Source organism: Scyliorhinus torazame, chromosome 5, assembly GCF_047496885.1.
Source record: "Scyliorhinus torazame isolate Kashiwa2021f chromosome 5, sScyTor2.1, whole genome shotgun sequence".
NCBI classification, from domain to species: Eukaryota; Metazoa; Chordata; class Chondrichthyes; order Carcharhiniformes; family Scyliorhinidae; genus Scyliorhinus; species Scyliorhinus torazame.
The window spans coordinates 147,518,615-147,532,117 of NC_092711.1; the positions used below are offsets into that span (position 1 = coordinate 147,518,615).

Consider the following 13,503-nt stretch of genomic DNA (forward strand, 5'->3'; position numbering starts at 1 on the left):
ACCCCTCGCATGCACCACAAAGAGCTCGTTCTTCCCAACGTTGAGCTTGTATCCTGAGAAGTCTCCAAACTCCTGAAGGGTCTGCATGACCTCTGCAATCCCCTCCACTGGATCTGCGATATACAAAAGCAGTCATCTGCATATAATGAGATCCGATGCTCTTCCCCTCCCCGGACCAACCCCCTCCAGTTTCTAGACTGCCTCAGCACCATGGCAAGCGGCTCAATCGCCAGGACAAACAGCAGGGGGGCACCCCTGTCTCATTCCACAATACAGTCTGAAGTACTCTGACCACAGCTGATTTGTCGATACGCTCTCTACCGGGGCCCGGTACAACAATTTGACCCACCTTATGAACCCCTCCCTGAACCCGAACCTACCCAGCACTTCCCACAGGTACTCCCACTCCACCCGATCAAAGGCCTTCTCCACATCCATTGCCGCCACCACTTCCGCCCCCTCCCCTCCTCCGAGGGCATCATGATCACAATCAGGAGCCTCCGCACATTTGCATTCAATTGCCTGCCCTTCACAAACCCCGTCTGGTCCTTGTGTATCACTCACGGGACACAATCCTCAATCCTGGTGGCCAGGACCTTCGGCAGCAACTTAGAGTCCACATTGAGGAGCGAAATTGGCCTATACGAGCCACACTGCAGCGGGTCCTTGTCCCGCTTGAGGATAAGTGAGATCAGTGCCCGAGACATTGTCGGGGGAAGAATCCCTTCTTCCTTCGCCTCGTTGAAGGTTCTCACCAGCAACAGACCCAACAGTACCACAAACTTCCCATAGAACTCGACCGGTAGCCCATCCGGCCCCAGGGCCTTGGCAGCCTGCATACTCCCCAACCCCTTAACCAGCTCCTCCATCCCGACCGGGTCCCCCAAACCTTCGACCTGTCCCTCCTCCACCCTCGGGAACCTCAATTGGTCCAGGAACCGTCGCATCCCCCCCCCCCCCTCCCCCCCCCCGGAGGTTCTGACTTGTACAGGTTCCCGTAGAAATCCCTAAAGACCTCATTTATTTTGGCCGGACTCCTCACCGTGTTCCCCCCTCTGTCCCTGATTCCTCCAATCTCCCTCACCGCCTCCTTGCTATGTAGCTGATGCGCCAGCATCCGACTCGCCTTCTCCCCATACTCGTACGCTGCCACTGCACCATCCTCCACTGGGCCTCAGCTTTCCCCGTAGTCAGCAAATCAAACTCCGTTTGGAGGCTCCGGCGCTCCTTCAGCAGCCCCTCTTCAGGCGATTCCGCGTATCTCCTATCCATCCTCCGTTTCTCCCTCACCAATCTCCCCCTCTCCATTCTCTCCCTCTTCTCCCTGCGAGTCCTGATTGAGATTAGCTCTCCCCTGATCACCGCCTTCAGCGCCTCCCAGACCACATTCACCGATACCTCCCCATTATCATTGGCCTCGATGTACCTTTGAATGCACCCTCAGACCCGCCCACAGACCTCCTCATCTGCCAGCAATCACATGCACCACAGCGGGCGCCTCCCCCAACTCCAGCTCCACCCAGTGCGGGGCGTGGTCCGGAATCGCTATTGCCGAGTACTCCGTCCCCTCTACTCTTGGGATCAATGCCCTACTCACCATGAGGAAGTCTATCCGTGAATAGGCCTTGTGCACATGAGAAAAGAAGGAGGACTCTCTAGCCGCTGGCCTGGCAAACCTCCACGGGTCCACTCCCCCCATCTGATCCATCAACCTCCTCAGAACCTTGGCTGCAGCTGGCCTCTTGCCCGACCTCGACCTAGATTGATCCAGTGCTGGGTCTAGTACCGTATTGAAGTCCCCCCCACCATTATCAGATTATCGGGATCCGGCTCAGCATGCGCTTCATGAACCCTGCATCGTCCCAATTCGGGGCATTTCCATTCACCAGCAACACCCGGGCCCCCTGCAGCCTACCACTCACCATCCCCCTTTATCCGCCACAATACTCATCGCCTCAAAAGTCACCCGCTTGCTCACCAGGATCAAATTACTGTGTTATTGAAGACTGACGCTTGGCCTCCTCCACTACCCTGAACACCAAGTCCCCGATCATGAACAGTCTGATTAACCAGCTTATTCACACAGATCAGACCAGCCCACCCATTCTCAGTGCATCTGCTTTTCTCAGGCTCCCTTGTAACTCCATCCCTGCTCTCACTGCGCTGAGCTCAAGTGCGAACAAAGCATTTTTGTCTTCAGATTTTTATTGTGAGAGATTAAACCTATCAGGAGACAATGAATAGGCCGGGTCACTGCTCTCTTCACAATACAAAGCTTTGGGGCTAATGGAGGGCTGTAAATTATGAAAGATTTTGATACACATGGAGAATGTTTTCACTTGTAAGGGTAAGAGAAAAACTAGAGGCTATCAATGTGATAATCTAATCAGGAATTCAAGAGAAATTTCTTCCCCAGAGAGTGGTGGGAATGTGGAACTCGCTACCACAGGGATTGGTGGAGGTGAATAACATTGATATATTTATGGGGAAGCTGGATGAACATGAGGGAGAAATGAACAGACGGCTGCACTGATCGAGTCAGATGGGAACGCATGAGAGGAGGCTCAAGTGAAGTCTAAACACTGGCATGGATTGATTGGGCTGTTTCTATGTTGTATATTCAATGTAATTTCGCCTGGTATTGCCTTTAACTCTCACATAGTCGATTCCGGGTTAAAGTGAAACAGTTTCACTCCCAGAAAAACATTTCAGCTCATTGTTTCCAGCTATTGTCCAATCGGTGCCTGTCAGCCAGGTGTTCGTGTGAGGAGTCAAGGTATTCAATGCAACGACAAAGATCTTATGTAATTTGTACCAATATATCTTTGAAGAGCAGATCTTTTTTTCAAATGGACTGGATTATTTAAATTTGAGGTTTTAATCAATTCTTTAAAGTGCTTAATTATCAGTCTTATTCAAATCGGAGAGTTTGTTTTATACAAGATAAAGTAGGCACATGATCAGCACCCCATTCACCATCTCCACCATTAATACCCAGTGGCAGCAGTGTGTAGAAACTACAAGCAGCACAGTAGCACAATGGTTAGCACCGTTGCTCACATCACCAGGAACCGACGTTTGATTCACGACTTGGGTCATTGTCTGTGAGTAATCTGCACATTCTCGCTGTGTCTGCGTGGGTTTCCTCCGGGTGCTCCGGTTTCCTCCCACAAGTCCCGAAAGATGTGCTGTTAGGTGAATTGGACATTTTGAATTCTCCCTCAGTGTACCCGAACAGGTGCCAGTATGTGGCAACAAGGGGATTTTCACAGTAACTTCATTGCAGTGTTATTGTAAGCCTACTTGTGGCAATAATAATAAGATTATTATTATAATAAAGAATATTACCATCTCCCAACATTTATTTTCTAAGGGGCCTCTGTGGAGTTGAGGTTTCAATCAGATCAGCCGGGAACTTATTGAATGGAGGAGCAGGCTCGAGGGGCCGAGTGGCCTACTCCTGCTCCTAATTCGTATGTTATCACATCCTTTATAATAGATTGTAGCATTTTCCCTCCTACTGATGTCAGGCTAATGGGTCTGTGGTTTCCCGTTTTCTCGCCCTCCTTAAATATTGGGGTTACATTTACCACCTTCCAGAATCCATAGAATTTTAAAGATGACCACCAATGTATCCACCATCTCTCCAGCCGCCTCTTTCAACACTCTGGGATGTAGAGTATCAGCTTTTGGGGATTTATTAACTTTCAATCCCATTACTTTCTCCAGAGCTACTTTTTCACTAATACTAATCTCTTTCAGTTCCTCGTGTTCACTAGTCCCTTGGTTCTCTGGTGCTTTTAGGACAATTTCTGTATCTTCCTCCATGAAGACAGACACACATTGTTTAGTTTCTCTGCCATTTCCTTATTCCCCATTATAAACTCTCCTGTCTCGGTCTGGAATAGGCCCACATTGGTCTTTGCTAATCTTTTCCTTTTCACATTCCTACAGGAGCTTTTCCAGTTCTCCCCAGTTTGCTCTCATATTCTATTTTCTCTTTCTCAGTTTCCTGTTCCTCCTTTGCTGAATTTTTAAAACAAGTTCCCAATCCTCAGGCTCACTACTATATTGCCTCCTCCATTGATCTAATGGAATCTTTAACTTTTCTTGTTAGCCACGATAGCTTCACTTTTGCTGTTTAATTTTTGCTTCTGAAAGGAATCTATATTTTATGTAAATAAAATGCGAGTGGTTGCCTGTCTATTGTCTATCGTCATACAAAGAACAACAAAGGAACAGGCCCTTCAGCCCACCAAGCCTGCTCGGATCATGATGTCTGTCTAAACTAAAACCTTCTGTGCTTTAAGGGTCTGTATCCGTCTATTCCCATCCTATTCATGTATTCGTCAAGATGCCTCTTAAACGTCACTATCGTACCTGCTTCTACCACCTCCTCCGGCAGCGAGTTCCAGGCACTCACCACCTCTGTGTAAAAAACGTCCCTCGCACATCTTCTCTAAACTTTGCCCCTCGCACCTAATCCTATGTCACCCGGTAATTGACTTTTCCACCCTGGCAAAAAGCATCTGACTATCCACTCTGTCCATGCCACTCATAATTTTGTGAACTTTTATCAGGTCGTCCCTCAACCTCCGTTGCTCTAGTGAAAACAATCCGAGTTTATCCAACCTCCCCTGACAGCTAATATCCTCCAGGCCAGGCAACATTCTGGTAAACCTCCTCTGTACCCTCTCCAAAGCCTCCACATCTTTTTGGTAATGTGGTGACCAGAATTGTAGGCAATATTCCACGAGTGGCCTAACTAAGGTTCTGTACAGCTGCAGCATGAATTGCCAATTTTTATACTCAATGCCCTGACCAATGAAGACAAGCATGCCCCTCCCCACATTGAGAGCAGATGAATGGTCTTTCCCCAGAATTAACTCGCTAGTGTCTCCATAGTTGGGACGTATCATTGAATGTCTCCCCTGCTCAGAGCAGGTGAATGGCTTCTTCCAGGTGTGGACTCGCTAGTGTTCCTGCAGGGTGTACGGATATCTGAATCCCTTCTCTCACTAAGAGCAGGTTAACGCCTTCTCCCCAGTGTGAACTCGCTGGTGTCTCTGCAGGTTGAATAACTGAGTGAATCCCTTATAACACTGAGAGCAGGTGAACGGCCTCTCCCCAGTGTGAACTCGCTGGTGTGTCTTCAGGTTGGATAACTGAGTGAATCCCTTATCACACACAATGCAGGTAAACGGCCTCTCCCTGGTGTGAACTCGCTGATGTATCCCCAGGCTCTTTAAAGTAGTGAATCTATTCTCACACTGAGAGCAGGTGAACGGCCTCTCCTCAGTGTGAACTCGCTGGTGTCGCTTCAGGCTCGATGAAGTAGTGAATCCCTTCTTACATGGAGAGCAGGTGAACGGCCTCTCCCCAGTGTGAACTCGCTGGTGTCGCTTCAGGCTCGATGAAGTAGTGAATCCCTTCTCACACTGAGAGCAGGTGAACGGCCTCTCCTCAGTGTGAACTCGCTGGTGTCGCTTCAGGCTCGATGAAGTAGTGAATCCATTCTCACACGGAGAGCAGGTGAACGGCCTCTCCTCAGTGTGAACCCGCTGGTGTGTCTGTAGGTGGGATAACTGAGTGAATCCCTTCTCACACTGAGAGCAGGTGAACGGCCTCTCCCCAGTGTGAATTCGCCGGTGCGTCAGCAGGCTCGATGAAGTAGTGAATCCCTTCTCACACTGAGAGCAGGTGAACGGCTTCTCCGCAGTGTGAACTCGCTGGTGTCTCTTCAGGCTGGATAACTCAGTGAATCCCTTCTCACACTGAGAGCAGGTGAACGGCCTCTCCCCAGTGTGAATTCGCTGGTGCGTCAGCAGGCTCGATGAAGTAGTGAATCCCTTCTCACACTGAGAGCAGGTGAACGGCTTCTCCCCAGTGTGAACTCGCTGGTGTCTCTTCAGGGTGCATAACTCAGAGAACCCCTTCACACACTGAGAGCAGGTGAATGGTCTCTCCCCAGTGTGACTGCGTCGATGAGCTTCCAGCTGAGATGGGAATCTGTATCCCATCCCACAGTCCCCACATTTCCACGGTTTCTCCATGTTTTGGGTCTCCTCGAGTCTCTTCAGGTTGGACAATCAATTGAAGCTTCGTCCACACACAGAACACGTGTACGGTCTCTCCCCGCTGTGAATGGTGTGATGTTTTTCAGACTGTGTAACTCTTTAAAGCTCTTTCCACAGTCAGTGCTCTGGAACACTCTCACTCGGGTGTGTGTGTCTCGGTGCTTTTCCAGTCACATTGATATTTAAAATGTTCTGATGCTGACAGATTGGGCAAACATTTCTCCTTCTGGATTCAAAGGCCGATGATACTCAGATCCCAAGGTATCGAGTGACTCTGTAAGACCGAGACGTGACAATTGAGATTTGTCTGTAATTCCTCCTCTTGTAATATCTGTAAAAGGAGTTTACAAAAGTCAACACTCAGTACAGGATAGAAATTCAGAACAGAGAATTCTAGTGTCTAATGAACATTCCTTCCTCTCATTCCCCAATAACTCATCTCCAGGGAGTGGACTCGGAGGGCAGGGTATCGGAGCAGTGACTGTAGGAAGGATGAGCTAGCTGACCACTGCACCCTGGTACAGGGAGCCATTCAAGCGGGGGGAGGAAGTGGTAGTTGTCGGGGATTCTATAATTAGGGGAACTGATAACATCCTTTGGAAGCAGGACCGAGAGTCCCACATGGTATGTTGCCTGCCCGGTGCCAGGGTGAGGGGCATCTCTAACCGGCTTGAAAGGATATTGGAGAGGGAGGGGGAGGATCCAGTTGTTGTGGTCCACATTGGGACAAACAATAATCGGCAAGACTAGGAAAGAGGGCCTGTTTGGGAATATCAGGAACTAGGAACAGAATTAAAGAACAGGTCCCAAGGATTATAATCTCTGGATTATTCCCTGAGCCACGTGCAAATTGGCATAGGGATGAGAAAATTATTGAAGTAAACACGTGGCTAAAGGAGTGGTGCAGGAAAGAGGGGTTCCATTTCATGGGGTACTGGCATCAGTATTGGGACAGGAGGGATCTGTACCGTTGGGACGGTCTCCACCTGAACCGATCTGGGACCAGTGTCCTCGTGGAAAGGATAAATAGGGAGGTCAGAAGGACTTTAAACTAATAAATGGAGGGGGAGAGGAAGGCCTCAGGGGAACTCAATACAGTTCCAAAAACAAAGTAGCAGGACGGTCTGGACTGGACAAATATACCGGTTATAAAGTTTACAGGAGGGACAGAGAATATGACAGAGGGGGTGGAGTAGCCTTACTGATTAGAAATACTATCACCTCAATGGTGAGGATTGGATTTGTTTATTGTCACGTGTACCGAGATACAGTGAAAAGTACTGATCTGCGTACAGTTCAGACAGATCATTCCATACATGAGAATACACAGGGCAAACATCAATACACAATGTAAATACATAGACACAGGCATCGGGTGAAGCATACAGGAGTGTAGCACTACTCAGTGGAGGAGGTGTGTGAAGAGATCAGGTCAGTCCATAAGAGGGTCGATTAGGAGTCTGGTAACAGCGGAGAAGAAGATGTTTTCGAATCTGTGAGAACATACAGTGCAGAAGGAGGCCATTCAGCCCATCGAGTCTGCACTGACCCACTTAAGCCCTCACTTCCACCCTATCCCCATAACGCAATAACACCTCCTAATCTTTTTGGTCACTAAGGGCAATTTATCACGTCTTTGGACGTGGTCTCAGACTTTTGTATCTCCTGCCCGATGGAAGAAGTTGGAAGTGTGAACAAGCTGGGTGGGAGGGGTCTTTGATTATGCTGCCCTCTATCCCAAAGCAGCGGGAGGTGTCGACAGAGTCAATGGATGGGAGGCGGGTTCGCGTGGTGGACTGGGCGCGTTCACGACTCTCTGTCATTCCTTACAGTCTTGGACCGAGCAGTTGCTGTACCAGGCTGTGATGCTGCCCGGTAGGATACTTTCTATGGTGCATCTGTAAAAGTTGGTAAGGGTCAATGTGGACATGCCAAATTTCCTTAGTTTCCTGAAAAAGTATAGGCGCTGTTGTGCTTTCTTGGTCGTCGTGCTGACGTGGGTAGACCAGGACAGATTGTTGGTGATGTGCACACCTCGGAATTTGAAGCTGTCGGAGTCCTTGTTGTCGAGATGCTCCAGGTGAGTGTAGCACCAGGGAGATGGTGTCTGCTGTGGAGGATATAATGAGGGGAAGGATCCAGCAGAGACCATGGATTCTCTGTCGGTGGGATCCTCCGCTTCGCTGGCAGCGTGCTCACGCCAACGGACTTCCCAACGGCATGGGGGTGCCCTCAACGGGAAACCCCATTGGCCGGCTGCTGGGACGGAGAATCCTGCCCCACATGTAATGGGTGTTGTGTATCGACCGTCTGGTTAGCTCGGAGGTGCTAGATTGTATAAAGGCAGAAATTAGGCAAGTGTGTAGCAAAGGCAGAGGAGTATTAATGGGGGATTATAACTGACACACAGATTGGGAGAGGCAGACAAGCACCTGTCAGAAAGGGAGTGAATTTCTGGAATGGGGTCAGGGATAATTTCCTGCAGCAATATGTTCCAGATGTAACAAGGGGACGGGCAATATTAGATTTAGTTATGAGTAATGAGCCCAATTTAATTAGTAGCCTAACTGTGCACGAACATTTATCAAATAGTGATCACAACATGATTGAATTCAGTGTAGTGTTTGAAAGTGAAAAGCACGTTACAGACAGTAAAATGTTAGACTTGGGTAAGGCTGACGTTAACGGGATGAGACAGAGACTGTCCACGGTAAACTGGGGAGATCAGTTAATGGGTCAAACAACTGAGGATCAGTGGAGAATATTTAAAGAAACATTTTACGAGATACAGAGCAAGTATATACCCCTGAGAGGAAAAGGCTCCACTTAACAAAAAAAAAAACAGCCACGGACAAATAAAGAAATTAGGGACAGCTTAAAACTAAAAGAAAGAGCGCACAAAAATACAAGACACAGGACAGATCCGGACGAATAGGATAGGTACAAGGACCAGCAAAGGGTCACAAAGCAGCTTGTAAGAGCGACTAGAAGGGATTATGAAAGGAACCTTGCAAGGGACATCAATATCAATGAGAAGAAATGTTTAGTTATATAAAGGGAAAGCGGGTGGTGAAGAGCAATGTAGGCCCAGTAAAAGCTGGAAATGGAGATATTGTCAGTGATAATGGGGGAATGGCAGACACGTTGAACAATTACTCTGCCTCAGTATTTACAGTTGAAAAGTGGATAACTTGCCAGAAGTCCCAAAAAAATTAATAGTCGATAGAGGACAGGGACTTAATACATTTAGCATAACTATACCATCACTAACTAGGAAACTAATGGAACTGAAGAGCGACAAATCCCCAGGACCTGACGGTTTCCATCCGAGGGTGTTAAAGGAAGTCGGGGAGCACATTGTAGATGCCCCAACGATAATTGTCCAGAGTTTCCTAGATTCAGGAGTTATCCCTCTGGATTGGAAAATTGCACTTTCTGAAGTGCGGATACACCAGCGGGTTCACACTGGGGAGAGGCTATTCACCTGCTTTTAGTGTGGGAAGGGATTCACTTTTTAAGAAGGGTGAAAGGAGAAAAACAGGGAATTACAGACCAGTTAGCCAAACACGACATGGTAGCACAATGGTTAGCACTGTTGCTACACAGCCCCAGGGACCCAGGTGCGATTCCCGGCTTAGGTCACTGTCTATGTGGAGTCTGCACGTTCTCCGTGTCTGCGTGGGTGTTATCCTGGTGCTCCCACAAGTCCCCAAAAGACGAGCTGTTAGGTGAATCAGTCCCTCAGTGTTAGTGTAAGCCTACTTTTGAGACTAATAAAGATTATTATTATGAACATCTATGGTGGGGAAACTGCTGGAATGTATAATCATGGATGGGGTAACTGAACACTTTGAAAAACTTTGTTCGATCAGGGACAGCCAGCCTGACTTATTTTACTGAATTTTTTGAGGAGGTGACTAAGGTAGAGGACAGGGGAATGTTTATGGATGTCATTGATACGGACTCCCATAAGGCATTTGATAAAGTCCCACACAAGAGACTGTTCGCTAAGGTGGAAGCCCTCGGAGTTGAGGGCAAATTATTGACACGGTTAGGAAATTGGTTGAGGGGCAGGAGAGTGCAGGGATATGGGTATTTAATACGGGACAATGAAGAGTATAACACCAAGTTGTAGACAAACAAAACTTATTTTATTTAACATTAACTATATACACAGCTCCAGTTGCTGAGTTAGGAGATTCCTCAAATTCGACCTGTTGCACTTTTTAGGATTAAATTCAATTTGCCACTGTTCTGCCATCTAACCAGCCCGTCCATATCATCCTGAAATCTGAGGCGTTCTTCACCATTTCCTACACCCCCAATTTTTGTGTCATCTGCGATCTTATCATATCTCCAACATTCACATTCAGATCATTGATGTACGCTCCGAACAACATGGAACCCAACACCGATCGCAGTGGGCAGCACGGTAGTATTGTGGATAGCACAATTGCTTCACAGCTCCAGGGTCCCAGGTTCGATTCCGGCTTGGGTCACTGTCTGTGCGGAGTCTGCACATCCTCCCCGTGTGTGCGTGGGTTTCCTCCGGGTGCTCTGGTTTCCTCCCACAGTCCAAAGATGTGCAGGTTAGGTGGATTGACCATGATAAATTGCCCTTAGTGTTGAGTGGGGTTACTGGGTTATGGGGATAAGGTGGAGGTGTTGACCTTAGGTAGGTGCTCTTTCCAAGAGCCGGTGCAGACTCGATGGGCCGAATGGCCTTCTTCTGCACTGTAAATTCTATGATAATTCTATGATATGGAACACCACTGGACACAGGCTTCCAGTCACAAAGACAATCTTTGACCATCTCCCTCTGCCTGCTGCCAGGAAGCCAATTTTGGTGTCAATTTGCCCTGGATCCCATCTTGACCAGTCCCCCATGTGAGACCTTGTCACAAACCTTACTAAAGTCTAAATAGGCTACATGTGGGCGGCACGGAAGCACAGTGGGTAGCACTGTTGCTCCATGGTTCCAGGTACGATTCCCGGCATGAGTCAGTCTGTATGGAGTCCGCACGTTCTCCCCGCGTCTGCGTGGGTTTTTCCGGGTGCTCTGCGTTCCTCCCACAAGTCCCGAAAGACTTGCTTGTTAGGTAAATTGGACATTCTGAATTCTCCCTCTGTTGTACCCAAACAGGCACCGGAATGTGGTGACTAAGGGATTTTCACAGTAACTTCATTGCAGTGTTAATGTAAACCTACTTGTGACAAAAGATATTATCAACTGCACTACACTCAACTACACACTTAGTCACCTCCTCAGAAAATTCAAATGAAATAGGATCCACAGAATCCTTCTGCACCGACCCTCCGATAGAGCATGCTACCCAGGTCCACTCCCCCTCTCTATCCCCTTAAACCCACCTACCTTTTGGACACTAAGGGGCAATTGTTCATGGCCAATCCACCTATCCTGCACATTTTTGGACTGTGGGAGGAAACTGGAGCACCCGGAGGACACCCACGCAGACGCGGGGAGAACGAGCAAAATCCACACAATGTAGACCATAGATCTCTTCCTTTCCAATCCCCCACCGTCTTCCTTCAAACCAAATTTCTCCTTCTGATTTCCTGCTTTCAGAGACCCAAAACTTAAGAGTCATAGAGTTTTACAGCACAGAAAGATGCCCTTCGGCCCATCGTGAAAATGCTGCCTGTTCAGCCACAGCAGGTCAAAGATGAAAAGAGAGAGCAACAGCTCAGCACTTCATGAAGACAGGTAGCCATTTGATCTGTCCCTCACTGCCACCAGCTCAGATACAAGAACAAAGAACAAAGAACAAAGAAATGTACAGCACAGGAACAGGCCCTTCGGCCCTCCAAGCCCGTGCCGACCATACTGCCCGACTAAACTACAATCTTCTACACTTCCTGGGTCCGTATCCTTCTATTCCCATCCTATTCATATATTTGTCAAGATGCCCCTTAAATGTCCCTATCGTCCCTGCCTCCACTACCTCCTCCGGTAGTGAGTTCCAGGCACCCACTACCCTCTGCGTAAAAAACTTGCCTCGTACATCTACTCTAAACTTTGCCCCTCTCACCTTAAACCTATGCCCCCTAGTAATTGACCCCTCTACCCTGGGGAAAAGCCTCTGACTATCCACTCTGTCTATGCCCCTCATAATTTTGTATACCTCTATCAGGTCGCCCAACACTGCACAAACTTAGCAGCCACAATAGAGTTGGGATCAGCTGTGGTGAAACACTGGACCTGGATCCAGATCAGGGTGAAATATAGTTTGCTTGCCAGTTCATTGGATGGTGAGGTCAGAGATGGGTTCTGCTATGGGTGTACTCAGATGAAGATTTTAAGAGGCACTGATGAGGGTGAACATTGAGATGCTGAGTGGATTGGCTGGCTTGTCAGACAGTCTCCCCTTCACTGTCAAGCAGCATGTAGAGGTCTGACTTCAAGTCTCCAAATTGGCAGAGGACATTGTGCAGAACGTGCCCTGTCCACAGCCTCTGCTCCATCTCCTTGTTCTGGTGCAGAACCAGAGGCACTGCTATTGCTGCTCAGAAACCTATTCCAGCCTTTGTTTGGGTTGGTCTTTATAAGACATAATCTCCCTTTGACAAAGCTATGCTGACTATCCTTGATTAATTCTTGCCTCCGCAAGAGATTAATTCTGTCCCTCAGAATATTTATTTCCTGACCACTCACGTTAAACTCACTGGTCTGTAATCTCCTGGATTTCCCCTACTTCTGTTCTTGAATAATGGAACCACATTATCTGTCCTCCAGTCCTCTGGCACCGCTCCTGTGACCAGAGATTTGAAAATTATTCTCAGAGTGTCTGCAATCTCCTCTCTTGCGGCCCACAGCAGCCTGGGAAACATTTCATCTGGGCCTGAGGATTTAAACAAGTCACCATGTGAAGGTGAGAATGAGAACATAAATTTAATGGGTAGAAACGAAAGTGTTTTACTTACAGGAGTTAGAGGAAGTTTCAGTCTATGTGTAGCTGGAGGAACAGCAGTTTTGCTGGGCAGACAGTGAAGGAACCACCATGCAGCCATTGACATAGGCTCCAGATTCCGATTGGCTGGAGGATCAGCGCCCATGCAGTCCTCCACAAGTTCCTATTGGCCAATCTCCCTCGTGGCGACAATGAGGGGGCGGAGTTCGACCCACGTATTTGACCTTCCGACGCTGAGCTGTTGTCCAATCCGCAGTATTTTGTTTCTGTGACCGCGGATGTTGGTCCCAATGGGGATTGTGTGCTGGGAACGCTCCTCTGAGTCATTGTGACGTCGCGATGGAGGCCTGCCTAATTCACTCTGCTCCGCGGTGACGTTTCCGGGTACCAGTGCGCAGGCCCGGCGGGCGCAACGGGGGTCCCGCCCCCACCCGTTGTTCCCCCACCCCCTGCACATCAGCAGACAAGGTTTCCAGGCCAGAGCGAGAAGCCACTTG

At 48.4% G+C, this 13,503-nt stretch overlaps 1 protein-coding gene across 1 annotated transcript; it reads right to left on the bottom strand.

Moving 5' to 3' along the window:
* Positions 1-981: 981 nt before the first annotated feature.
* LOC140420025 (uncharacterized) lies at positions 982-13,292 on the bottom strand. Its single transcript, XM_072504045.1, has 2 exons — positions 13,020-13,292; positions 982-6,408 (listed from the first exon to the last, which is right to left on the bottom strand). The coding sequence occupies exon 2, from the start codon at positions 6,051-6,053 to the stop codon at positions 5,019-5,021; it is 1,035 nt and encodes a 344-aa protein (XP_072360146.1). The 5' UTR covers positions 6,054-6,408; positions 13,020-13,292; the 3' UTR covers positions 982-5,018.
* Positions 13,293-13,503: the final 211 nt, after the last annotated feature.

Excerpts from the sequence above, each read along its gene's own strand:
- LOC140420025 (XM_072504045.1), bottom strand. The coding sequence starts at position 6,053 with ATGGAGAAACCGTGGAAATGTGGGGACTGTGGGATGGGATACAGATTC.